Source organism: Saccopteryx leptura, chromosome 9 (assembly GCF_036850995.1).
Source record: "Saccopteryx leptura isolate mSacLep1 chromosome 9, mSacLep1_pri_phased_curated, whole genome shotgun sequence".
Lineage (NCBI taxonomy): Eukaryota > Metazoa > Chordata > Mammalia > Chiroptera > Emballonuridae > Saccopteryx > Saccopteryx leptura.
In genome coordinates, this window is record NC_089511.1 from 93,114,310 (window position 1) to 93,142,219 (window position 27,910).

At 42.6% G+C, this 27,910-nt stretch overlaps 2 protein-coding genes and 1 long non-coding RNA gene across 7 annotated transcripts in view; 2 read left to right on the forward strand and 1 right to left on the reverse strand.

Annotated features, from left to right (window-relative positions):
* RET (ret proto-oncogene) overlaps nucleotides 1-4,863 on the forward strand; it is a 55,433-nt gene extending 50,570 nt beyond the window's left edge. For all 4 annotated transcript variants that reach the window (XM_066349735.1, XM_066349736.1, XM_066349737.1 and 1 more), the window contains 2 exons: nucleotides 1,345-1,492; nucleotides 2,782-4,863. In XM_066349735.1, coding sequence (XP_066205832.1) covers nucleotides 1,345-1,492; nucleotides 2,782-2,939 — 306 coding nt within the window. In that variant the 3' untranslated portion in view covers nucleotides 2,940-4,863. The remainder of the gene's footprint in view (nucleotides 1-1,344; nucleotides 1,493-2,781) is intronic.
* On the reverse strand, nucleotides 363-13,478 carry LOC136381242 (uncharacterized). Of its 2 annotated transcripts, XR_010747034.1 has the most exons (4): nucleotides 12,718-13,478; nucleotides 9,040-9,107; nucleotides 2,344-2,493; nucleotides 363-1,076 (listed from the first exon to the last, which is right to left on the reverse strand). It is a non-coding gene; the product is annotated as an uncharacterized lncRNA (long non-coding RNA). The 2 variants fall into 2 exon arrangements; XR_010747035.1 differs by lacking the exon at nucleotides 9,040-9,107.
* Nucleotides 13,479-13,594: 116 nt separating this feature from the next.
* Nucleotides 13,595-27,910, forward strand: part of CSGALNACT2 (chondroitin sulfate N-acetylgalactosaminyltransferase 2) — a 49,847-nt gene continuing 35,531 nt past the window's right edge. Inside the window, exon 1 of the mRNA XM_066349739.1 lies at nucleotides 13,595-13,703. The gene's annotated coding sequence lies outside the window, so the exon portion shown is untranslated. The remainder of the gene's footprint in view (nucleotides 13,704-27,910) is intronic.

A 27,910-nucleotide genomic window follows, 5' to 3' on the forward strand; every position in this document is an offset into this window, starting at 1 on the left:
TTTCCTGCTTTTTTGCCCTTGTTTTTGCTCTCATTGTTGAAGACAGTGATTTGTCATCAGACACAGATGAGGACAAGCTAATGGATGGGAGTTCTGACAGTGATGAGGAGTTGTATGAATTTTATGATAAATAAAACTTGAGTTCAATAACTTTTGTAATACATTTTTTTCAAATTTTGGGCTCCAGAATTAAGGTGCCTCTTATACACGGGAGCGTCCTATACCTAGGGAAGTATGGTGCTCAGATGTAGCACACCAGCCCCTCTGAAGGACACCTTGCTGTAGCCACACATGACCTATAGGGAAATGAATTCCAGCAGGCCAGGTCTTCTGTTTTAAGGTATATTTATATTAAGCTTCACAGTTTTTGATGTTAGCAACTCACTTAAATTTTCAAAAGCCCAGGGTGGGCCAAACAAAACACACCCAGGAGGCTAGATTCAGCCCATGTGTCTCCAGTTTACATCTCTATAGGGAAATGAGATGGTCGACAAAGCTTCAACTAATACTCACTGAGCAGTTGGTGTCTGTGCACCGTAGTCTAAGATCACGGGAATACAAGTTAACAGGCACAGATCCTGCCTTCACGGTGTTTACATAGATGTTTCATCCTCCCATTTACCAACAGTGGTAATTCCTGTAGACAGGAAAAGCAAGATGCATGGGCCAGGGCCCGGCCATTTGTAATGAAACCTAACATTGGTGTGTCACTTAGAGCCACCAAGTCCTGCGAGTGCAGGGTCGTCCTAAGCAAGTGACAGCTGATGCCGAGAGAGAGCACTCCTAAGACAGGGCTGAGAGACAGGAAAACACTGGGGCTGTCTTCACACATGAACTAGGGCAGTGGTAGCAGCAGGCACTGCAGAGACCTGCTTGGGAGCCAAAGCTTATGAAAAACCCACATTAGTGACTGCAGATTTCAGAGTCCTGACAGGAAGTTCCAGGTGGCAGCAGTCCTTGGAAGAAAGCTGGAAAGTGTCTCACAGATGCGCGATGTGTCTTGGCACTTCTGCGTGAGTACCAGAGCCTCGGTTATAAACAGGCCAGTTCCCCAGCGGTGGGCATGGTGCACAGTGCTGCAGAGATAGGACTAGAACAATGAAGGAGAACATTTCTGCCCCCAACAAGGTGACTTTCTAGGGAGGAGTAATGAGGGCTGCGGAACAGAGCCAGGTGAGGTAGGGTTGGAGGCCGTTAATGAAGGCAATCTGATGAGGGGCTCAGGCCTCTCTGAGGAGCCAGTAGGCTGGTGTGGGATGGGACATGACCAGGGCTTATGCCCAGGGGCATGTCCAGTTGTGGCACACATGGGGGAGGTGGTGACCAGCCATCTTTCTCTTCCAGGACTATTTGGATCTGGCCGCATCCACCCCGTCCGACTCCCTGCTTTACGATGATGGCCTCTCAGAAGAGGAGATGCCCCTGGTGGACTGTAATAATGCTCCCCTCCCTCGAACCCTCCCCTCCACGTGGATTGAAAACAAACTCTATGGTAGAATTTCACATGCATTTACTAGATTCTAGCAACATTGTTCCTCTCTGCACTATCCTTATTCTTGGGAATGCTTTTTAAGAGTCTTTCTGGTCTGAATGAAACCCTGTACCTTTTTATTTGTAATGTCTGACTTTGCCTCTGTTTACATTCAGGCATTTTTGCAACTATGTTTTTTTTAAAGGATGTGAAAATAAGTGTAATTACTATATTTTCCAGCAATTTAAGGTGGCAGAGAAGAAAGAGAGCAAGGAAAATATAGAGAAAAATGATGAATAAATCATTTCTGGGGTGGGTATCCAGTCACGGTAACTGCTTGGATAAACTTACCAAATCTGGGGAGGCATTTAATTTAGAAGGGAGAAGCCGGCACCACCCTGCCTGCCCTAAGCACACAGCCAGTGAGTGGATCCCCCAGACTCCATCTGGGTGAGTGGGCAGCCCTGGGAAGCCACTCAGTGCTGGGTGCTCTGGCTGTATAGCCACCACTGGGGAGGTCACATGCAGGCTACTGTTTTCACATCCTTTGTGTTACACACCAACGTGACGGTTGTCACTTACAAAGCCAGTACCAAAAGCGAGAGCAAATGCTTTTTGAAAGGATGTGTGTTGTGGTGCTGTTGTCTTGCAATGGACAGTAAATATGGCTCTTGCCAAAACTCCTTCTTTTGTCTTCCATTAAATACTTGAAATTTTTTTTTTCTGTTTTCTAACTTTTTTTTTAATCTTGAGAGTTTCAAGCAATTTTCAGCTGTGATTGTTTCTTTTGCATGCCTACGTCACTTGATTCCTTGTTGGCTTTGGGGTCTAGTGCTACCTGCCATGTGTCCTGTTGCCGCTGTGAGACTCACCTGTGTGCACCCTTCGTCTGGAAGCTCCTGTCCTGCAGGGTAGATGTGGGTGGGAGACAGCAGGCTTCTTTCTGTTAGAGAACTTTTTACAGCAGCTGCCTGTTGCAGTAAGCCACCTAGTACAGCGACACGTTGATGCTTTGCACTGCCCTAGGGAAAGAGTTAAACAGGTCAGCAATGCATACCAGGTTTGAGAGTCTGAGGCTCATAAGAGTCAAAACTGTTCTGTTACAATTACAACAATATCACACAGGAGAGCTTATGATATTTACCCTAGATGCGTGTTTTGGGAACTTGGAGCATGAAACCATTTGTGCAATTGGCATAGAAACTAGAAGTTTGGTTTGAACTTCAAAGGGAGTTTTGCCAAGGCGTGACTGTCTACACATGAACTTTGGGTTCTTCAGTGCAGAACAAATGATCTGTTTTCATTTTTAGGCATGTCAGACCCGAACTGGCCTGAAGAGAGTCCTGTACCACTCACGAGAGCCGATGTCATTAACACTGGGTGTACAAGATATGCAAATGATAGTGTATATGCTAACTGGATGCTTTCACCCTCAGCGGCACAGTTAATGGACTCATCTGATAGTTAACATTTCTTTGTGAAAGGTGATGGAGGCTCCTGAGGAGCGGAACATGCCCGCACTGCCCACCGGCCCCTCGCTGCGCCCTTTCTTGTGGCTGGAGATTTTTCCCTCCCAGCAGGTGTGTGTGCTGGATAGAGGTTCAGAGTCCAGTGTTTAGGCCCCTCCTTTCTCATCAGCCCTCAGCGGTGCCAGTGTCAGTCTGTGTTTATCAGGGATCACCGTACTCTGTGCTCACACATTTGGGTCCCTCACTCACTACCTGATCTGCTTGATTTTTCTGGTTGCGACCAAAAAAAGCAACAAGATGTAAACACGAAGCACACATCCCCACTGTGCGCGCACACACATACACAGAGGCAGCAAGGAAAAAGACTAGCCGGGACAGCCTTTCCTTGCTGAGGGTGGGAGCCTGGCAGGGCCCGAGTGGCCGTGTCCAAACCCTGCAGGGCTGTGGTGGGAGAGCATCTTGGGACAGGCCTCGGATTAGCATTTGAGATCCTAAGATTTTTTTTTAATTATTATTAAAAGAAAACCTTTTCTTGGAAAGACACTTGATTTTTTTAAAAATCACAAGTAACACGATTCTTAGATTTAGCACAATAGAGAGATTTGATGCTCTATTTGCTGTGTAGACAGGAGGTGTGAGGAAAAGAGAGGCTCATTTGCCCCATCACTTGAGCTGTCAGAGTGGTCACTGCCCCATTAGGAACAGTATGAAGAAAAGGGGCATTTGAGTGAAGGGGCCTCCAGTCCAGGGTTGCCGACAGCAGAGATGAGCCTGCTGTGAACCCTCCACCCTGGCTGTCGGTACACTGCACACTCAGTACCAAAAAGCCATGGCTCCCCTGGCACATTAGGAGTGGGTGGAGCTGGTGCTCAGTTTAAAAGGCACTGTTCAGCTTGCTTTGTTAGAAGTAGCATTGACAATGACCAAGGACTGCTACACCTCCAATTACAGTCCTGATATAGAAAAGATGGTATTTTTGGCTCTTACAGAGTTTCTGTGGAAAAAGACATGTATCCACTTTTCCTGTGTTTAACTTAATGCTGCTAGAGTAAGACATACTTGTTTCTTAGGCTCTGACTGTGACTCATAAGCTTCTGGTCATTGTTCACTGCTCGTCTGTGGTAACAGACACTGCATTCCTCCCATCTTGGGGTAGCTTGTGGAAAGTGTTGGGGGGCTCTTCTGTACATCTCAGCACTGTGACTTCACAGGAGAGGACTGCTCACCAAACACTGCCTGGACTGCAGAGGCAAAGCACTGTGAATGGACTGAACTGTAGTTTCATTACAATACTGTATTTTATAGGCATTTCACAAAGCAGTTTGTGGCCAGGAGGGCTTGGCTGAGGATGTGTTGGAGCCTCGTGTGTGCGTGTGTGTGTGTGTGTGTGTGTGCGTGCGCGCATGAGGCCAGAGGAAAAGCTGGGAAAACAGTTGGTGGAGATGTAGGATGGCTGTTGTGGCCATTTTTTCAGATGCACTATGATCAGTTCTTTAAAAGATAGTTTTCAGCTTTTGGTTTTCAGATTTGCTTAATGCTAGTCTTATTAAATAAGGATACACTCTCAAATTATCCAACGTGCACAGTCAATAAGTGAATTACTGAAGTAGATTTGTCCTCAGCAGGGTGAAAACTCCGGGTCTGAGTGACTGACCCAGGGAATGGGAAATTAACCCTTTAATTAATCGAATTGCCTAGTCCTGAGTTATAAAAGTACTCCTACTTACTCATCCAGCAGAATTTTCCTGCATATAATGCAGAAGTTACTAAGTATTAAGTATTGCTGAATATTAAGTAGCAACCTTTCAGTTATTAAAATTTGTAAAATCTATTTATGAAAAGTTGTAAAACCATGTCGTGTCAATTTGCTTTTGTAAATCAAGGTGAGTAAGAAAATAATTTCAGTTATGTAAATAAAATCATGTACCATAACACATGTAAACTTCTTTTCGCTTTGACTCCCTCCTTGGGAACATCAGGCTTTTGACTTTGAGGTTTTGATGCCAGGATTAAAATATCACCAGGGACTCTGTTGGGTGATCAGGGGGCACTAACAGTGCTGGCGACTTAGGAGGTTCTTGGTGATAGTGTCAGCTCATCTTGCACAATATGTGTGCGAGCAGGCAGATTCTAGTAACTTAAGACTCAGCTAGTTCTGCCATTCAAAGAATTCCTTCAAGTATTCTCAGAAATAGAACAGTGGCCCTGGCTGGTTGGCTCAGTGGTAGAGTGTCCATCCTGCGTGTGGATGTCTCAAGTTAGATTCCTGATCAGGGCACACAGGAGAAGCACCCATCTGCTTCTCTATCCCTCCCCCTTGCTTCTCTCTCTCTCTCTCTCTCTCTCTTCCCCTCCTACAGCCATGGCTCGATTGGAGCAAGTTGGCCCTGGGCACTGAGGATGGCTCCATGCCCTCTGCCTCAGGTACTAAGAAGAGCTCAGCTGCTGAGCAATGGAGCAATGTCCCAGATGGGCAGAGCATCACCCCCTAGTGGGCTTGCAGAGTGGATCCTGGTTGGGGCACGTACGGGAGTTTCTGCTCCCCCCCCCCCCCCAATGAATTAAAGAAAAAAGAATAGAACAGCAGCCAATGTCAGGCTCAGGTGTTTGCAGTTTCCTAGCAATGTGCTTGCTGCTCATTTCTTAAAGCTGCTGTTGGACAGTTGTGGGAGAGAGGATATAAAAATGCATATTCATGATGGAAAGTCCATTGGAAGTTGGAGGAAAAATTATGCCCCAAACCACTATGAGGTTTAAAAGACTGAATGCTTCTCTTTCCATCCTCCCATTGGATTGTGTAGGAATTCTGTGAGCTGCTTCTCAAAATATCTGGCAAGGAGCAGGTGGGTCCGGAGGCCAGCATAAGCTATTACCAACATAAACCTGAGTTGTGGTTGCTGAGGACCTGTATCATCTCCTGGGTGCACATGTATGTGTGTGCACATACGGGCTCCTTTGTGCCTGACGCAGGGGCTGCCCACACCCCAGTGCAACCACCGCGGGCCATCAGCACCTGCATCCGCTCTCAGCTTCCTCCTTCGGTCTGGACCACAGGGACTGGAAACAAGCCCAATTTCTAGGGGCAGTCATTTGCTACAGCCTTGATCTTTGAATGTTTGGAAACCCTGTAGCTGATGAGAAAAGCTAATACTAAAACACTAAAAGCCCCTTTTCAAGAACATAGAACTTCTATCAGGAGTGTTTGGTTTATGGTTTAGAAAGCACATTCTCCGCCATCTTCCACAAACAATCCCTTCCCACCACAAGACCAGCTTATTTGGGTGCAGACATAGTTGAATAAAATGTCTGAGAACAGGACTTGGATCAATATTACATGTATAAAAGAAAATTTGAAGGAAAAGCACATTCAGTAATAATAAACCACCCCCACACACAACCAGTTACAGAAGGAAATGGCTTTCTCTCCTTCCAGCATATCTACCCAGTGAATATTGGTGAATTGAATATTGTTCGTATTTAGGGTGGTTATGGAAAGTGCCTAAGAAATTGTTAGCTCTATGGCCCTGGAAGACACAGTGAGAGTGGGTGTGAAGGACACGGGCAGCCCGGTGCACGCCCCACACGTCTCAGCACGAGGCACATGTAGAGCTGCCTCTACCCGTGCACTATTACACATAGAAAGCACCTCTCCTTGGTGCTATCCCCATCCCTTCTCCACCACAATGGCCTTGATGGCCTTGTTAGAACTTTGCATGGTCTATCTCTGGGGAGCTGGGACTCACGTGAAGGATTACCTTAGGTGAGATGATACAAAATTATCTGGTAGAGATAATACCTGGTAGAGAAGTTCTCAGGTTGGGATGCCTTGCCATACCCTGCAGGTGAGGCCAGAGGGGTGGTTGTCAGCTAGCTGGGAGCATCAGCTTCCCTACTCGAGTTAATGCACACACTGAGAACACTCAACAGAAATCATGATTAATCCTTGCAACTCAGGTTTCGATTGCTGTGTCAAGTAAGAAGGTATTTTCACAGATGTGTTTTGAGATATGCTAACTCACAGGACCCGGCCAACTGAGACCTCTCAGTGGGAGCCCCAGCAAGGAAACAGGACAAGGAGGCCACCTAGCTGTAGTGGCTGTAGGCTAAAGGCTTCAGGGACATGGGCATCCTGGGGAACTGGGCCAGGCAATGTGGAGGGAGCAATGACCTGAGGCTGCCCAACACTGTAATGTCAGGAATTCTATCCTATACCAGGAAAGACCACACTCCTGCATCCCTTTTGATGACACTGAACAATTCAAGTTCAAAATGTGGGCATACAAGGTAAGGAAAGCCAATTCTAAACCTAAAAAAAGTTATTTTTTTGAACAGGAACTCATTTTGATGTTTCATACAGACAGTGTTTACATTGCACACTATCAAGTTGTTGAATAAAAATGCAAAGTCTATTTTAAGTGTCCATGTTTTTAATGATTTTTGTCAATTTTGTAAACGGTGCCAGAGTGAGCCCTGTTTTTTTTATTACTTTTGTTTCTCACATTACCTCCAGTCCTATCTGCACTTGTCATTCCCGCTGAGGAAAGTCTACCTCAGGCAAAGGCCTAGTCTGGAGGGTGGGGCAGGAGTCCTTACAGTGCCTCTGTCATTGATTGCCCTGTCCTGCAAAGTTCTGCCCACCAAGGTCATATGAACTGTTCCACGCTTTTTGCCTCTCAGAGCTTTAAAAAGCTTGAAATTTTTCCTGGAGGCTCTTTGGCCACAGGGCCTGAGGGATCAGGAACGTCCCAAGGGTTTGAGAGACTTCATGAATGGGGGGAGGGGGAAGAGGGAAGGAAGACTGTAGAAAAGATTTAAGAATAAGAATGCCAGCTTGAGCGCAGAGTTGCTGGCTTGAGAGTCGATCATAGACATGACTCCACGGTCGCTGGTGTGGGCCCAAAGGTTGCTGGCTTGAAGCTCAATGTCGCTGGCTTGAGCCCAAAGGTCGCTGGCTTGAGCAAGGGGTTACTCAGTCTGCTGTAGCCCCCCGGTCAAGGCATATATGAGAAAGCAATCAATGAACAACTAAGGTGCCTCAATGAAGAGTTGATGCTTCTCATCTCTCTCCCTTTCTGCCTGTCTGTCCCTATCTGTCCCTCTGTCTCTCTCTGTCTCTGTAAAAACATAATAGTAATGCAGAGGGGAGGGTTCTGGTCTCTCTCAAGACAGTCATTGGAAGAAGTAAAAGAATTGTGGGAGGAAATTGTATTTTTTTAAGAGAGGTCCAGTAATCTAGAATCCTTAGCTTTGTAGAAACAAAGACCACCAAAATGAGGACAAGCAGAAGCTATTTATTCTGAACTTGCTGTGGCTGGGACTCCACCACCATCATCTGGTTTTGGCAGAGACACAAAGGCAGGCAGAGGTGTGCAAGAGCTTGACAGCGGAAATGAGGTGGGGAGACTTCAGGTGTGTTGTCATCAGAGGTGGTTGCCATGGTGAAGCTGGAGGTAGGCTGACTAGAAGTAGGGCACGTTGCGTGACTCACCAGGGAGACATAGCTGGCTTCCTTCAGTTGGATTCAAGTTGGAAATGGGAGCAGAAAAATAGGAAAGCTGACAGTCATTGACCAAGTCAGTTATTCTGGGTTGATGACTGCATAGGTTTGGTTATATGTGGTCCAACCATTGTCTCTGCATAATCAGTCTCGGTCCCCAATTTTGGTCATATTTCTTTTTTACTTGTAGGTTAGTAAGTTCAAGGAAGTAAAAAAAAAGAAATCCAGATCTTCAACCACTTAAAGATTGATTGTTCAGTAATCTCCATGGACAAATCTATCATGAGGTCTTGATCTTTCTGTTTTATCATCATGATAATCACCTGACAAGAAAGTGGCTGTGCATAAGCATTTCGGACCCTGGATAGAATGCAGTGGACCAACATCATGATCACTATGACAGACAAGAGCAATCAATAATCCCTGTAAGGTGCTATGAACCAAGAGCTCCAACCCCGGCCAAAACAAGTCCTATATAAGCCATTAGGGTTCACTTTAAAGAGACAAGTAGCTTTAGTTTTAAGACATCATATCACCTGTCCCACTTTCCTGGTTTCACTGATCCAAGTACCATATTAGGAATGGCACAGACCATGACTCACCAACATGAAATCCAGACCAATGTCCCTCAGTGCTCACACCAAAAAGTTGAGATGGATCTGTGTTCCGTCTAGGGAAAAGGTGGTACCATTAATGAGCTGCTAGAATTGGTGATAAGTTTTTCATAGTCCTGTGTGAGGAATTCCCACCAATAGGAATCTGTTAACAATGAGTAAGCCATTCCCTCAGGAAGAGTTCTGAATAATCAAGGCTGGCTTTCATTTGGAACTAATTTCTGAATCAGAATTTTCAGCTTTGATAATTTACAAAATTAGGATCTCTGTGCAGACAAGCTTGAAATACTATTCCTACATGCAGGAGATGTTAGTCTGAAGCAAACAGAACCAGGCATCCTGACCACAAAACATGTACTATCTTGCAGAGACATGGAGATTTAGGGGGAAAATCTGTTCACAATAGAAGGCCTGAATCAGTTCTTACATCAGTTGGTTACATATTTGGACCTCTGTGAGTCTCCTATAGGCAGCATGTATTTGGCTCTTCAGCCTTTGAGGGTTGTTGAATTCAAATTTAGGGTGTGAGTGATAGACTATAATAACTGGTTCTTTTTCTGGGAAAGAAGGATGCTAAGAAAGTCAAAGGTTAACTTGTTTAAAATCTTTTGTTCGCCCTGGCCGGTTGGCTCAGCGGTAGAGCGTTGGCCTAGCGTGCGGAGGACCCGGGTTCGATTCCCGGCCAGGGCACACAGGAGAAGCGCCCATTCGCTTCTCCACCCCTCTGCCGCGCTTTCTTTGTCTCTCTCTTCCCCTCCCGCAGCCAAGGCTCCATTGGAGCAAAGATGGCCCGGGCGCTGGGGATGGCTCTGTGGCCTCTGCCTCAGGCGCTAGAGTGGCTCTGGTCGCAACATGGCGACGCCCAGGATGGGTAGAGCATCGCCCCCTGGTGGGCAGAGCGTGGCCCCTGGTGGGCGTGCCGGGTGGATCCCGGTTGGGCGCATGCGGGAGTCTGTCTGACTGTCTCTCCCTGTTTCCAGCTTCAGAAAAATGAAAATAAATAAATAAATAAATAAATAAATAAATAAATAAATAAAATCTTTTGTTCATGTTACTACAAATGGATCTGCCATAAGTTATAATTTTCTACTGTTTCCTTTAATGAGGTTGTAATTTCTCAGAGGTTTTCATTGTGGAGATTTGGTGATGGAGGGAAGTTGATGAGATCTAGGACTGTGCCTGTTTGGGATAATCTAATAATGGCATTAGGATTAATATAGTCTGACCTAACAAGTATATAAAGAGCAGAGATCAAAGAAAAAGACCAATTACTGGTGGATGAAAACCAGGGTCTACAGAACTATTGAGAAGAATGGTTACATGCAAACAGATAAACAGGAATCAGGGGGCTTGGTCCAACATTTTGAACAGAAGTTGTCTACAATACTAGGTCATGTGCTTATTCTACAAGGCTTAGCCAGCTGTCTCCTTCGGAAGACTGGTTGCTTTTAGAAGATCTCTGAGAGTCCTCAGTTTGAAGTTACCTATTGGAGTAACCTTCCAATTGTGTGGAATTCCAGATTTCTTCTTTAGTTGTAAACGTGAACTCAAGGATAAGGTTTCATTTCTGTGACATATTCAAATCTAAAACATATTCAAAGCCCATGGAGAGTGGAAACTGGATAAAATTCATCTAAAGGTGTTCAAAGGGTCCCCAGGGCTTTGGTTCCTGTCTGTATCTCACTTTTATAGTTTTTCCAGGATTATGTTGTTGGCTGGTGACAGATCACTTAAAAATAACCTCTAGTCTTTTTAAAGCTCCTCTTCTAGCATTGATTTAAGCTAGTAATCAATGTATAACTTATGAGTAGTTTAAGGGAGAAATTTAGCTAATTTGAACTCATTTAAAGCTACTGAGCAACTACCTTTGGCACACCATTTGGATCCAAGGTTTAAATTCTACAGTAGCCTGCATACCTGGTTCATGAAGGTCCATTTGCCTGGACCTTTGGACCTGGCAAATGGAATTTGATGGTCTTGGGAGAGCTTTTGGGGAAAGGTAAGAGTTCTAGACAAGGGAAAGAGAAGGGAGAAATGAATAGAGCTATAGTAGGAAAGAGATCAGAAGGATGAGGGGAAAAGGGAGAACTGGATATATAAGAAAACTGGAGGACAAGCAGAGAAGGGTTTTCCTAGGAACATGTGTTTGTTGCTCCTTGTTTGTCAAATTGCTCATTAGCTTTACCAAAGAATCTTTTAGTGAAATAAGTTTTTAGTCAGAATACTGTTGGGAGTCCTCTGAATGTCAATAAAAAATGCTGACATTGGGCCTGGCAAATCTTATTCCCTTTCTTTTCTAATGTATCTGTTGAATGAACAACTTGTTCAAGTTGAATGTTCCGTAGAGTGGTTAATGAAGGCCCAGAATTTCTTGGTGAAGTTATGCCATTTAGAGATGCCAATATTGGGATCATAAAGAGAATGCATACAAAAGCAGGATTTTTTCCTGGAGGAGGAGAGGACAACATCACGAGAGCTGGTGACAGTGAGTAGGAATATAATGCCTGTTCACCTCTCAGGACACAGCATCCAGATGGAAGAACCTCATCCAGTTTTATTGGTGACTCTACAGCAAAGTTTGTCCTAGTGGATGCTGGTCTGGTGAGAATCCCAAACTGAATGGATCTATGAGGCCAACTCCAGCAACACTGTTCTTGGACCTGTGCCTGTGTCCTATTCTATGATTCTCTTCCTTGTGACACTTTCAGATAGCATACAAAACAGTAACAAAAAAGACAGCAAAAAGGATGAGAAGTATGGCCTGCTTCCATCAAAGATGCCAAACACATGGGAATCAGTAACAAAACCTGAGTACCACACTGAAAATAAATAGCCAAGGAATTCAACGCAAAGAGAGCAGAGGTCAAACCCAATGCCGACCTACCATGTCCTTATGGACTTGATAAACCAAGAACAGCAAGGCACAAACGAGGCCTCTGTGGATATTGCACCTGATTGAAGGCTGCGGATTGAGGCAACAAATAGTGCAGATCATGTCTTGGTAGGATCACAAGAAAAACTTTGAAAAAAAAAAGGGAAGATCACAGAAATGAATACAGGTTTGCTATAACAATGGAGTTACCCCCTCACATCCCACCCATCACTTGCTTTTGGCAGAGACACTAAGGCAGGCTACGGGAGTGCGAAACCTTTATAGTGTTTTTTGCTGGGGTTTTTTTTTTTTTATAGTATTTTTTTAAGCCTCAAATTGGAGATTTTGGGGGGAAATGTTAGTTTTTGTTTGTGTTTTTTTGTACTTTTCTGAAGCTGGAAACAGGGAGGCAGTCAGACTCTCACATGTGCCCGACCAGGATCCACCCGGCATGCCCACCAGGGGGCGATGCTCTGCCCATCTGGGGCATCGCTCTGTCACGACCAGAGCCATTCTAGTGCCTGAGGCAGAGGCCAAGGAGCCATCCCCAGCGCCCGGGCCAACTTTGCCCCAATGGAGCCTTGGCTGTGGGAGGGGAAGAGAGAGACAGAGAGGAAGGAGAGGGGGAGGGGTGGAGAAGCAGATGGGCGCTTCTCCTGTGTGCCCTGGCCGGGAATCGAACCCGGGACTTCTGCACGCCAGGCCGACACTCTACCACTGAGCCAACCGGCCAGGGCCCATGTTCTTACTTTAATCAATTCAATTCATATATATTGAACATGTACAGTACTTACTTGCAAAGTACTGGGAGATGAACAAGACATGGTCGTTGTCTTCAGGAGTTCGCAGAGCCATGGAATCTACGACTAGAGAAAGTCTTTCCTCTTGGGCCAGGTTGGGGGAAGAGTTGTTAGGATCACATCCTCTCCTCCCGGAATGCCACTTCTACTGGATGCACCCCACGGTCACCTTGGCCTTCTGCTCCAACTTAACACACTTACTGATGACAGTGAGCTCCCACTGCCTGCCGCCCACTAGGCACAGCACCAAACACTTCAAATAAAAAATTATGTTTAATGCTCACAACAATCTTAGCAATCACATGCTATTGTTATTGTCCCCACAAGACAGCTGAGAAAACAGAGGCTTAGAGAACCTAAGCTCAGATAACCTACCAAGGTAACTTGATAAGAAAAGCAGAGCGGTGGGGAGGCAGACCCCAGAGCCATTCTCTCAGCACAACCTGTCCACCCAGATAGACACAGGCAAGGTGTTGCAGCCTGGCATCCTCTTGTCTTCTCAGGGCAGGATTAAGTACCATAGGGACGTCCCTGGAATAAGCAGTCGAATGGGAGGCCTTTCTTTTTTCCCCCTCACTGAACTCACATAATGTGGGAGGCCTAGAAGCCACTTCCCAGAATGTCTACCCAACTCACATGTAAGGAAACTCAGGTCCAAAGAAGTGTTGTGACTAGCCTAAAGTATGCACGGACACACAACACACATATTTCTAACAGATAACCGACTAATCGATACTATATATATATACCAGTTGTGGCGCTTTGCAGGCCGGACATTGGGCGCGGGCGGGGCCGCTGGCTGGGCGGGGCCGCTGGCTGGGCGGGGCCGGCGCGGAGCGAGCCCAGGGGCGGTCTCGTTTCCTCACGCCTACCGGAAGTAGCCGTGTCGGCGCGGCGCGCGGCCCCGGGCGGCGGGACGTCCCCAGCACTGCTGGGAGCCGCCAGCGGCCTGCGGCGTCCGCGCGTGGACCCGTAGCGCGGTGAGTACTTGGGGCGCACGGCCTCGCCCGCCTGCAACCCCGACGGCTCCGGTGTCCGGCTCGAGACCCCCGTGCGGCTGGCTCCGGGACAAGCCCTCCGGGGTCGTCGCCGGTGTCAGAAGCCGCGGGTTTTCGGAGCATTTCGAGCAGAGATCGTGGGCGTGCTCGTTTGTTCCTGTCCCTGCTGTGACATCGCGTCTTCTGTCGCCGCGGCCGGGCGGCGGGCGGCTCCCGAGGGGCGCGCGGGACAGCACTGTCGGCGGGGCTCCGGGCGGGCGCCTCACCGGTTCCGAGTCCGGCTTGAAATGACCCGGTCTTGAGCCGCCGGCTGCGGACGCTTCTGCAGAATGGACGTCTGACCATAAACGTAGCTTTTGTCCTTCAGTCTGCTCTTGAGAGTGACAGGCGGCGTCTGGACAGTGAGCCGGGCCGTTTCCGGTGGGATTCATGTTGCCTTCTCCTGTTGCATTAAAATAGTGCTGCACGCACAGGATGTCAGCGTCGGTTTTCTGCTGTCATTCTGGTGTGGTTAGTGTGAAATTGTCACGTGACGAAGACATACAAAAGGGATGTTGAGTTTCCAGTATTGATGGCCTAGAATTTTTAGATAAATAAGCATCGTTTTCGCTCCAACCATTTTGAAAATTGCATTTTTTCCTTATCTTTATTGAGGTGTCAAATACAAATGAAGTCATCAAGTGCATAAATCTTAATCGTACAGCTCCATGAATTTTTTATATATTAATTTGTGTCATCACCAGCTTAAGTTACACGTGTATATAAAACCTTTCCATCATCTCAGAAGTCCCCCTCTGCTTTTCCAAGTCAGAAATACCTTTGCCCCTTATTAGTATTTGAATTTCTGTCTTCCTCTGTCAGTCTTGTCTTTTGGGGGCTTAATGTTGATTTACCTGCACAGTGTGCTCAGCCCACTACTGTGAGGCTCACCCATGGGGTGTCAGGAGTCCATTCTTTATTGCTGTGCAGCTTTCATTTGTATGATTATGTGGTGGCTCTTCTGTTGATGGATATTTGTGTTTCTGATGTTTGTCCATGTGTTTTGAAGACTATGGTGGACGTTCTTGTAAACATCTTCGTGTTTCTGTAGTCTGGAATGGTTGAATCATAGGCCAGGCAGAAAATCACGTTGACCATGGAGCCTTCCTTTTTTAAAGAATAGAATTTCTTATTTTAACTTGGTAAAAGGCGTAAGTATTATGATGTTAAGACTTAAGTGACTCATTATCATGTTATTATTATTATTATTATTACTCTTTGGATAGCGTATCTATGACGATCTTCTACCAGACTGTTACTATTTTTATAACTGTGTGTTGAAGTTGTCCCGGAAGCTTGTTGTGTAACACTTAGGTAAAGACTATGTTATTCAAGTTAGTGGTTGTTAGGGGAAATGAAACACCAAAAAGAAATGACTAAAACTAATTGAAGAATATGAAGAATCAAAGAATCATGGGATTGCAAATCCAAGAATTTATTACATTGTTTCTGTCATACTACACAAGTATGGTTATAAATATGTAATTGAATTACAGGGTTGGTTACAAATGTGAATTTGCTAAGGGAGTACAGTGATTTGCAGGGTACTATACTAAGATACAGATACATTTGTAAGGGGAATAAACAACAAAAGTCACTAAGCATTTGTGGGAAATCAGTAGCATGTAAGAGATGCCCCAGACTGAGCAAATATAAGACTAGACCTGAAACAATGGAGTTTGTGTAAGAAACAGAAGAAACTTTAAATATTAGTATGCTCAGATTTAGGAGGATATCATGCTTTTTGAGCACATAACAAGCTGCCCTGAAAACAAGTCATCAGTTCTTGAATATTAAAACACAGATAATGGGAAAAAATAGCCGTGACATGGAAAATTGATCCAGAAGAACCATTTTATATATTATAGGAGTTCTAGGAAGTAATATATATATATTGGAAGAGAGCCTGACCAGGTGGTGGCACAGTGGATAGAGCGTTGGACTGGGATGCGCAGGACCCAGGTTCAAAACCCTGAGGTCACCAGCTTGAGCACGGGCTCATATGGTTTGAGCAAGATTCACCAGCTCAAACCTAAGGTTGCTGGCTTGAGCAAAGGGTCACTCGCTCTGCTGTAGCCACCCCCACCCCCCATCAAGGCTTATATGAGAAAGCAATTAGTGGACAAATAAGGTGCTGCAACAAAGAATTGATGCTTCTTCTCATCTCTCTTCCTGTCTGTCTGTCCCTATCTGTCCCTCTCTGTCTCTGTCACACACACACACACAAAATATTGGAAGAGAAGAAATAACCACAGAGAGAATGGAAATGATGAGGGTAGGAATATCCAGGCAGTCTTGGACAGCTGAAGCCAAACAGAAAGATGTATTAGGAGACAAAATACAGTACATCCTGGCAAATATAAATCAACCCTTCCCTCTCTAGTCTCTGTTTCTTCATCTGTGCAGGGGGATGATCAGAAAGTGTACCTTTTTAAGGAGCTTGTGGAAAGATTGAAGGGTTCTTCTGTGTTAACGCCTCCTCCCCATTCTCCTACCCTTGCAACCTACAGTAGATGCTGCATTTCCAATTCTTACTGTATAATAGAATGGAACCCAAATATTGTCAAAGGAACAAAGGAGGAAAACAAGGAAATTTCTCTGAATAGAAGTATTTGAGTTTGTGAATGGAAAAGACATACTGAATCTTAAAGGAATATTTAGACACGCCTGGATACGTTGTGATGCAGTTTATTCATTTCATGGATAAATATACAATCTCATAAACTTTCAAGGAGAAGCATATGGTTATCTATAAAGGGGTGGAAATCAGACTTGTAATTAGACACGGAATGATAGCTGACAATGGAGCAGTCAGCTAACTAAAACATGCTCATGAGACATGTTTTGAACTCAGAATCTCATCCCTAACTAAACTGTCAATCAAAGTGGAAGCAAAATAGCCTGACCAGGTGGTGGCACAGTGGATAGAGTGTTGGACTGGGATGCAGAGGACCCAGGTTCAAAACTGCCAGCTTGAGCACAGGCTCATCTGGCTTGAGTGCAGGCTCTCCGGCTTGAGTGCAGGGTCGTTGGTCTGAGCATGGGATCATAGACACAACCCCACAGTCACTGGCTTGAGCCCAAAGGTTGCTGGCTTGAAGCCTGGAGTCACTGGCTTGAGCAAGGGTCACTCGCTGTCCTGTAGCTCCCCAGTCAAGGCACATATGAGAAAGCAGTTAATGAACAACTAAGGAAACTGTTCTGTCCTTATCTGTCCCTCTCTGTCACACATACACACACAAAAAGTGGAAGCAAAATAAAGTCGTTTTCATCCATACCCATGAGGGATTCCCCAGGATGTACTATATCAAATAAAAAATCAATCCAAGATGTGGAGTTCAAGAAATAGTGACCAAAGAAAACAGTAAAACTTACTTCTCAACTCCAAGGTATTAATAACTATACTAAGAATTTGATGCAATGTTAAGGAATTCATAAAAGAGTAAGTATAGTTATAAAGTCTGTAATTTAGAACATTCAACATCATTTTAAAGTTGGTTGAAAAGGTGGGAACTTGATTCATTGACATGTTAAAGAATCCATGTATATATATATATTTTTTTTTAATAAATTTTTATTTTAATGGGGTGACATCAATAAATCAGGGTACATATATTCAAAGAAAACATGTCCAGGTTATCTTGTCATTCAATTCTGTTGCATACCCATCACCCAAAGTCAGATTGTCCTCCGTCACCTTCTATCTAGTTTTCTTTGTGCCCCTCCCCTCCCCCTCCCCCTCCTTCCCGCCCCCCGCCCCCCGTAACCACCACACTCTTGTCCATGTCTCTTAGTCTCATTTTTATGTCCCACCAATGTATGGAATCCTGCAGTTCTTGTTTTTTTCTGATCTACTTATTTCACTCCGTATAATGTTATCAAGATCCCACCATTTTGTTGTAAGTGATCCGATGTCATCATTTCTTATGGCTGAATAGTATACCATGGTGTATATGTGCCACATATTCTTTATCTAGTCTTCTATTTTTTTTTTTTACAGTGATTAAAGCCTTTAAGCAAACTCTTGGCTAATACAGCAAGAATCTATAAAAGAGTAGTGTCCTTAACATGTTCACCAAGTCCAAGTTGGCCCCTACACCATGCCAAATCCCTGAAAAATGCAACCCAACCCCAGTTCAGTCTGTTAGGAGCTGTCACAAGGATCAGGAGTCCAGGAAAAGTCCACATCCAGGAAAAGTCCGCATGGCACTGGAATTGTCGTCACAATTCTATACTTTGCAGCTCACGTCCAAGTCCCCATGACCGCTGCTTCTAGCTGGTAATGATTCAGGTAGACTGGAAAAACCATCTGCAGCATGTGTGGAGATGGAGCTTCTGTTCTCCTCTGCCTGGAGAGATGAGACCAGGGTGCTTTTCCCTGGAGCTCTGCGACTGTGGCATGATAAAGAGAACCTTGGGATACACTAAGTTGGGTGGCAAAGGTAGATTCATAATAGAAGTTGGCAAAAGGGGGAAAGAGAGCTCTAAATTAGGAGTAGGTCCCAGCCTGAAATATGAGTGGGGCATTGAGGTAGGAATAAAGGAAACACTATATATTAAACAAAGCAGCAGAAAATAGGACTATCAACACCCACAACAGAGATCTTTGAGGGAAGTATAAAAAACCTGACTATTCAGGCAAAACATAGTTAAGTGGCCCTTGTGCAAATGAGATCAGTTTACCTGCTTCTTGGAAGAAATACCCTAGGCTCGTCCACAGTGTCATAGATGGGGCCGACAGCCCTGGGCACCTTCAGCCTTCAGTGGCAAACCCCAGCATCCTGGGCAAGGTTAGGTCATAGGTGGCTAGAGCAGGGCTGGAAGAGACTGAACCCTCCCTTAGAGGAGCGAGGGGGAAGCCTACCTTCCAGTGTCCCTGTTTCCTCACAGCAGAGGCATGTAAGTCTGGCAGGCTTTAGCTCAATGACCTTCCTTTCCACTATTGAAGCAGAACCCAGATGGCATCCTGTGAGACCCCTTTGGGGCGTTGGAACCTTTAAGGGTGTATCCTAAAAGCTGGTAGTTCCCCTGATCTCTATTGGGCTTTTTCTGCCTGTTGGTATCTTAAAAGTCATGCTCAGAAGATCTTGCTGAGGGGTTTGAGGATCCCCATCCGCCTATATAAATCTTTTCCATATATCTGGAGCTATTTGGAAATAGCTCCATGTATCATTTTTAATGCTCAGTTGCTCAAGAAATAAAGTCTAATTCCTTCCCTTACAAATTTTCATGCTTCGTAACATTTTAGTTTTATTTTTCTGACCGGTCATGTTTTCCAGATAATTTTCTGACTTTTGAGTGTGTAAAAAGTGAACTCAAAACTAAAATTTAGGCCTGACCAGGCGGTGGAGCAGTGGATAGAGCATTGGACTGGGACGTGGAGAATCCAGATTCGAGACCCCGAGGTCTCCAGCTTGAGCGCGGGCTCATTGGGTTTGAGCAAGGCTTACCAGCTTGAGCCCAAGGTCACTGGCTCGAGCAAGGGGTCACTTGGTCTGCTGTAGCCCCTCAGTCAAGGCACATATGAGAAAGCAATGAATGGACAGCTAAGGAACCACAATGAAAAATTGATGCTTCTCATCTCTGTCCTTTCTTGTCTGTCTGTCCCTATTTGTCCCTCTCTCTGACTCTCTCTGTCTCTGCCACACAAAAAAAGACAAACCATCTAAAATTTAGTTTTTGAAAACTTTAAGAATAATTCTATACAGAACATTTAGAAAGATTATCAGAATAGAACTTTAAAAATAATAGATTCATCCTGGATGGTTTTGCACACTAATGTCACCCCAATAAATTCAATTAAAAAGTAAGTAGATTCAAATTGTTTATATTTTGCAGAAGCAGTAGGTTACTTTTATTGTAGAAGTTAGTTTTGCACACTGCAGTGTAAGTATCCTGGAAATGATGTATGAAATACGCCTTAGTAGGATAAAATTATGGAATCAGAAAGTTGAATAGAAACTCCTTAAAGGTCATATTATGAACTATCTTTAACAGTTTCTGTTGTTTTGAAATCACAAGGCAAATAGGAAAGATGTAACAAGACCTTCAGAGTAATATGATTATACTTTTTTTTTTTTTTTTCAGGATTGGGCGAGGGACTTAGTTTTGGTTTTCATACTTATTTTCTTAATGACCAGATTGGCATTTTCTTACACATGCCTCTTTGGCACTACTACTAAAACTGTAACTGATTTGGTTTTATTTTTTAAACAACTTCATTGAAGTATAATTGACATATAATAAACTATACATATTTAAAGCATACAATATGATAATCTGAACATATGTATACATCTATGAAATCATCAACAAATCCAAAATGATAGAGTGTCAATCACTACCAAAAAACTTCTTTGTGCCCTTTTATAATTCCTTCTTGGCAACATCTCTTACACACCTGCCACATGCTTCCTTACCTACCTCACCTATCCCGGGCAGCCACTGACTCAACCTGTGTTCTGTCCCTACAAATTACCTTTTCTAGAATTTTTTATAAATGAATTCATATACTATATACTTGTTTGTTGTCTGGCTTCTATCACTCAGAGTAATTATTGAGATTCACTCATGTTGAAGCATGTATTAGTAGTTTATTCTTTTTTATTGCTGAAGAGTGTTCCATTGTATGGCTGTACCACAAACTGTTTATCTATTCACCTATTGATGGATATTGGAGTTATTTCTAGTTTTTGGCTGTTATATATAAAGCTGCTCTGAACATTTGTGAACAAGTCTTTTTATGAATATATGCTTTCACTGATCTTGCATAAATAGGAATGGAGTGTATGGTAAGTTTATGTTTAATTTGTTAAACCTTTGAGTAGTGAGTTTATTTTATGCTCGCTGACTGCCAGGAGTGAGGTTTTTGGGGTTTTTTCAAAAAATGAAATTAGTTCCATTTACAGTTTTATTAACTTAAGTTTGATAACCAATTTATGGAAACAAGAAGAACATACATTTGCCTTTTTTTTATGTTGCCTTACACATTTTTAAAATAAATCAATTGTACTCTGTATGGTCAGGAGGTACAAGGATATACATGAACATTTGTACTACCCAAAGGGTTAAGAAACTGAAAACATCTTTTCCTACCAGCAGCTTATGAAATTTCTAGTTCCTCCACATTGTCACCATCACATCAGTCTTTAATTTTAGCCATTCTAAAATTAGCCATTCGGGGTAGTGGTATCTCATTGTGATTTGAATTTGTATTTTCCTAATAAATAACAATGTTGAGTATTTTTTATGTGCTTATTTGAAGTTTTTGTTCAAATCTTTTTTGAATTTTTAATTGAGTTATGTTTATTTTGTTATAATTGCATTCTGATAGCTTTAAAAATATATTCTGAATACATGTCCTTTATGATATATGCTTTGCACATATTTTCTATGAGTGTGTATGACTTGTCTTTTCATACTTTGTTTTCCAGTTACGCTTGACTTTAAATATTATATTAGTTTCCAATGTACAGCATACTGGTTAGACATAACTTATGAATTGATCCCTCCAATAAGTCTAGTATCTACCTGGCCCCATACATAGCTATTAACAACATTATTGACCATAGCCTGAACAGGTGGTGGCGCAGTGGATAGAGTGTCGGACTGGGACACAGAGGACCCAGGTTTGAGACCCCGAGGTCAGCAGCTTGAGGTCACCAGCTTGGACCCAAGGTTACTGGCTTGAGCAAGGAGTTTACTCAGTCTGCTGTAAATATTTACTGTTTTCATTGCTGTAGCCCCCTGGTCAAGGCACATATGGGAAAGCAATCAATGAACAACTAAAGTGCTGCAATGAAAAATTGATGCTTCTCATCTCTCTCCCTTCCTGTCTGTCTGTCCCTCTCTCTGACTCTGTCTCTGTCAAAAAAAAAAAAAAGAAAAGAAAAGAAAAACAATATTACTGACCATATATATTCCTTATGCTGTACTTTATATTCCCCAACTGTTTACTGCTAATATATATTTCTTAATTCCTTCACCTTTTTCACCAAGGCCTCAAACTCCCCTTCCATCTGGCAGCCATCATTTTCCTCTTCGTATCTATGAGTCCCTTTTCTATTTTGTTTATTCATTCATTTTATTTTTTAGATTCCACAAATAAATGAAATCACATGGTATTTTTCTTTCTCTGTCTGACCTATTTCACTTAGTATAATAATACCCTTTAGATCCATCCATATTGTCGTAATTGGTAAGATTTCATTTATTTTATGGCCAAGTAATATTTTGTTGTATGTATGTATCACTTCTTTATCCAGTCGCCTGCTGGTGGACACATAGGTTGCTTCCATACCATGGCTATTTTAAATAATGCTACAGTGAACATAGGGGTACACATATCTTATCAAATTAGTGTTTTGGATTTCTTTGGATAAATGCCCAGAAGTGGAATTGCTGGGTCATAAGGTAGTTCTATTTTCAATTTTTTGAGGACTCTCCACACTGTCTTCCACAGTGGCTGAACCAATCTGTATTTGCACCAACAGTGCACAAAGGTTTCCTTTTCTCCACATCCTTATCAGCGCTTGGTTGATGATTTATTGATGATAGCCATTCTGACAAGTGAGGTGATATTTCACTGTGGTTTTAATTTTCATCTCTCTGATGATTAGTGATATTGTGCATCTTTTCATATGAGTATTGGCCATCCATACATCTTCTTTGCAGAAGTGTCCATTCAGGTTCTTTGCCCATTTTTAAATAGATTGCTTGTTGTTTGGTGTTAAGTTGTATGAGTTCTTGATAAATTTTGTATATTGACCCCTTATCAGATATATTATTTGCCAGTACTTTTTCCCATTCAGTAGGTTGTCTTTTTGTTTTGGTTCCATTGCTGTAAAAAAAAATTAGTTTTATGTAGTCCCATTTGTTTATTTTTTCCTGTTTCCATTGGCTGAGAAGCTAGATCTAAAAAAATGTCACTAAGAGCAATGTCAGAGACTTTGCTGCTTATATTTTTTTCTAAGAGTTTTATGTTTTTGGGTCTTATGTTAAAGTCTTTACTCCATTTTTAGTTTATTGTTATATATAGTGTAAGAAAGTGGTCTAGTTCTTTCTTTTCTTTTTAGATATCTGTTCAGTTTTCCCAACACCATTTATTTAAGAGACTGTCTTTACCCCATTGTATATTCTAGCCTCTTTTGTCCTAGATTAATTGTCCATATAGGTGTGTGATTATTTCTGGGTCCTCTGTTCTAGTCCATTGATCTGTGTCTCTGTTTTTTTGCCAGTACCATTCTGTTTTCATTGCTATAGCCTTCTAATATAATTTGATATACTCAAGAATGGTGTGGCTATTTAGGGACTTTTGTGGTTCCATATAAATTTTAGGAGTATTTGTTCTAGTTCTGTGAAATAATGCCATTGGTATTTTGATAGGGATTGCATGGAAGCTATAGATTGCTTTAGGTAAAATGGACATTTTTAACAATATTAATTCTATCTGCTCCTTGGTATATAAAAATGCAACTGGCTTTTGAATATTAATTTTGTATCCTGCTCCATTGAATTTATCAGTTCTACTAGGTTTTTTGGGTTTGTTTTTTTTTGCTAGAATCTTTAGAGTTCTCTATATGTAGTGTCATGTCATCTGTAAATAATGAGAGTTTTACTTCTTCCTTTCCAATTTACAGCAATTGATGCCTTTTATTTTTTGTGTGTGTGTCCAGTTGCTGTGACTAGGACTCCCAATAATGTGTTGAATAAAAGTGGTGTAAGTGGACATTCTTATCTTGTAGTTGAGCCTTCATTGGTGTTGGCACGTAAATGGGTGGGTTTGCTCCTCAAGCTGATTGGTTGTGAGGACTGGCCATGACTTCAGTGCATGAGCTGTTGTTCAGAGGCTGACACTATGTAGCCAGAAGTGCCACTGGGTCACAGAGGGCTCCTTCCAGCCTGAGTGGGAAGGCACAGTCTCACAGAGGATTTCTGTTGAAGCCTGTGTGGTAGAAAGCACAGAGGTCCTCATATTGACAGTAGCCCTTTTTGGGCAAGTGTCGGCAGATGAGGTGGTCAAATTTGTGTTCTATAACCTGGATATCATCCTTGGGTGGGCAGGTATTCTTGACAAGCATCCAGCTTCTAAGCCTTCAGAGATGTCCCTATTCTTCATGAAAGCCTCTCCTGGAGGGACCACCATGGCCTGGTCCAGAAAAAGGAAGCTCAGCATTGACCCCCTCACAAACCATGACCATACGGGCTGGACATGGGGCCTAAGCCTCCCCAAATTGGCCATTTGCCCTAGGGAAGAAGTAGGACACTCTGCAGTGGTGGATTATCAGTCTTCTTCATCCTGAGGACCTCTGTGAAGAGAGCCTGCATTCTTTTGTGTCTGGCTCCTTTCACTCAACATCCTGTTGGTGAGATTCATCCAGGTTGCCTGTATCAGGAGTTCATTTGTTTTCATTGCAGTGTAGTATCCCATTGTGTGCACACATAGCAATTTATTCATTCTGATGATGGCCAACATATGGGTGGATTCTAGTTTGGGGATGACTTGGGTCACCAGGATTTACATTCGCCATGGTGGGAGGGCCCAGAAGGCTGAGTGATCCAATAGGACTCCATCCTCTTCGTCTCTAGTTGGGGCTGCTACGCTGATTCTGCTGCTTTCATTTTGGCGTCATGGTTGGGGCAGTGGCTGCAGTGGGATTTGGAGGGCAGTTCATTGTGATTTTGATTTGCATTTCCCTTTGACTAATGATGTTGAGCTTTTTTTTTCCTTTTTCTTTTCTTTTTTTTTTTTTTAGAGAGAGAGAGAGAGAGAGAGGGATAGATAGGGACAGACAGACAGAAATGGAGAGAGATGAGAAGCATCAGTCATCAGTTTTTCGTTGTGACACCTTAGTTGTTCATTGATTGCTTTCTCATATGTGCCTTGACCGCGGGCCTTCAGCAGACCGAGTAACCCCTTGCTCTAGCCAGAGACCTTGGGTCCAAGCTGGTGAGCTTTGCTCAAACCAGATGAGCCTGCGCTCAAACTGGCGACCTCTGGGTCTCAAACCTGGGTCCTCGGCATCCCAGTTCGATGTTCTATCCACTGCGCCACTGCCTGGTCAGGCTGAGCATTTTTTCAGGTACTTAGAGGCCATATTTATATTTCCTTAGAGAGGTTTCCATATAGGTCTTTTGTCCACAAAGTTCTATATCTTTTTCATGTTGAGTTGTAAGAATTCTTTATATGTTCTAGACACAGACCTCTATCAGATATATGATTTACAAATATTTTCTCCCAATCTTTGCATTGTCTTTACACTTTTTTGATGATATCCTTGCAGCAGAAAAGTTTTTCATTTTAATGAAGTCTAATTTATTTATCTTGTCCTTGGTCTTTTGATGTCATATCTAAGAAATCATTGCCTAATCCAAGGTCACCAAGATTTTACACTTATGTTTTGTTCTAAGATATTTATATTTAGAGCATTGGTCAATATGGTCATTTTTATGTTGTTGTTTTTTTTTAAGAGAGAGAGAGAGAGAGAGAGAGCAAGAGTGAGAAAGAGAGAAACATCAACTCATTGCTCCACTTATTAATAGTTGTGTATTGACTGGGGATTGAACTGGTGACCTCAGGCTCAAGCTGGTAACCCTGGGCTCAAGCCAGCAATTCACACTGGCAATATTGATGTTCCGGGTCAATACTCTATCCAGTGCACCACCACCGGTCAAGCCGTTTTTACTAAACTTTTTAATATAGGGGGAGGTGGGGACAACTTTCATTCTTTTGCAAGGGAATATCTAGTTGTCCCAGAATCATTTATTGAGAAGACTATTTTTGCCTATTGAATTACCTTGCCACCTTTGTAAAAAATCAGTTGAATTAATGTGAAGGTTTATTTCTGGACTCTAAATTCTGTCCCATTGATCTATATGTCTGTTCTTCTGATAATACCTCACTACTTTGATTACTGTCATTTGAAGTAAATTTTGAAATGATAAAGTATGAGTTCTCCAGTTGTGTTGTTACTCAAGACTGTTTGGGCTATTCTAGGTTCCTGGAATTTATATATAAATTTTAGGATCAGTTTGTCAATGTCTGTAAAGAAGTCAGGATTCTGAAAAGGATTACTTTGAATCTGTAGACCAATCTGAGTATTGCCATCAATAATATTACGTCTTCTGATTCATGAACATGGATAGGTGTCTATTTATTTAAATCTTCTTTTACTTTTCCAACAATGTTTTGTAGTTTTCAGAGTACAGGTCTTTTATGTCTTTTGTGAAAATTACTAAGCATTGTATTTTTAATGTAAATGAGTTTTTTAAATTTCATTTTCAGATTATTCATGGCTTGTATATAGAAATGCAGTTATTACAATTTTTATATATTGATCTTATAGCCATAAACTGACTGAATTCATTTATTAGTAATAAAGGAATTATTTATTAATTATTATTAATAAATATTAAAATGAATTATTTTAGGGAATTTCTTAGTATTGTCTGTATGCGAGATTATATAATTTGCAAATAGAAATCATTTTACTTCTTCTTTTCCAATCTGGATGTATTCTATTTTATTTTCTTGTCTGATTGTCCTGGCTAAAACGACTTCCGTACAATGTTAAATAGAAATGACAAGAACAGATAATTTTGTCTTGCCATTGATCTTAGGGAGAAAGCATTCAGTCTTTCACAATTAAATATGAAGTTAGCCTGAGTTTTTTATATATTCCCTTTATCAGATTGAGGAAGTTTCCTTCCATTCTTTTTTTTTTTTTTGACAGAGACAGAGCGAGAGTCAGAGAGAAGGACAGACAGACAAGAAGGGAAAGAGATAAGAAGCATCAATTCTTCATTGCAGCTCCTTAGTTGTTCAGTGATTTCTTTCTCATATGTGCTTTGACCAGGGAGCTACAGCAGAGCAAGTGACCCCTTGCTCAAGCCAGCAACCTTGGGCTCAAGCCAGTGACTGTGGAGTCATGTCTATGATTCCATGCTCAAGCCAGCAACCCGTCACTCAGGCTGGTGAGTTTCCGCTTAAGCCAGATGAGCCCATGCTCAAGCCCTCGACCTCAGGGTTTCAAACGTGGGTTCTCTGCATCTCAGTCTGATGCTCTATGCACTGCACCATTGCCTGGTCAGGCTCCTTCTATTCTTGTTTTGTGGAGTGGCTTTATCAGATGTAGGTATAGAGATTTTTTTTTTTAGTTTTTAAAACTTTTTATTTGCATATTTTAAAAAATGTATATTTCAATAATTAAAATCATTGTAACAAAAAAAATGGCACTCTGATTAAACTGCATTTTACAGCCTGCAAGACACCTTGGACCAGCTTGGTTTTTACTTTAGATTTTATTGTCTCCCAATTTTGATGGTTGCCAGGTGTGTGGGGGTTCAGGGGATAGGTGGAAATGGTGAAGGGATTAAATAGAAATTGGATGACACAGAATAGTCATGTGGATATAAAGTACAGCATAGGGAATATAGTCAATATTCTAATGACTATGTAACAACTATGTATGGTGTCTGATGAGTATGAAATTTATTGGGATAAATTTCATATAGTAAGTTATGTAATGTCTAATCACTGGGGTGTACACCTGAAACTAATATAATATGTATGTCAGTTGTAATTGAAAATAAAAATGATTTAAAAAAAGGTTTGTTAAGCAGGACCAAAGCTATGTTTAATCTAGAGCTAATTATTTCCTACTACTGAGGCAAGACTACCCATCTCTTCATGAATTTGGAAGTTTTTCCATTCTGTCCGGTGGGAACTATTATTCACCCTGTATGAGTGCTGAGTTCTCTGTCCTCTAATTTTTTGTGTGGTTCTTTCCTTAGCATCAGTTTCTTCATATGCTGTGCTTATCAGAGCTCTGCTGAATTCCCAGAGTGTCCTTTTCAGGTCTCTAGAGTTATCTGTGCAGCTCTCTCCTCTCAGACTGTATCTTCTGAACCTGGCTGCCTTGGTCTCCTCAGACTCATCAACTTGGCCAGCTCCAGCTCTTCAGCTGAAGGAATCTGCTGAGCTCTGTTTAGGTTCAACCTGTGCTATGGCCTGGAAACTAAGGCAGTAATCTGGGCAATTGTTTCTGTTTCTCCATGAGTCACTATCTTTTATTACCAGTGTTCAGTATCTTGAAAACCATTGTTTCATATTTGGGGGGGTTTTGTTTGTTTTTGGTTTCAAGTGTGGGTAG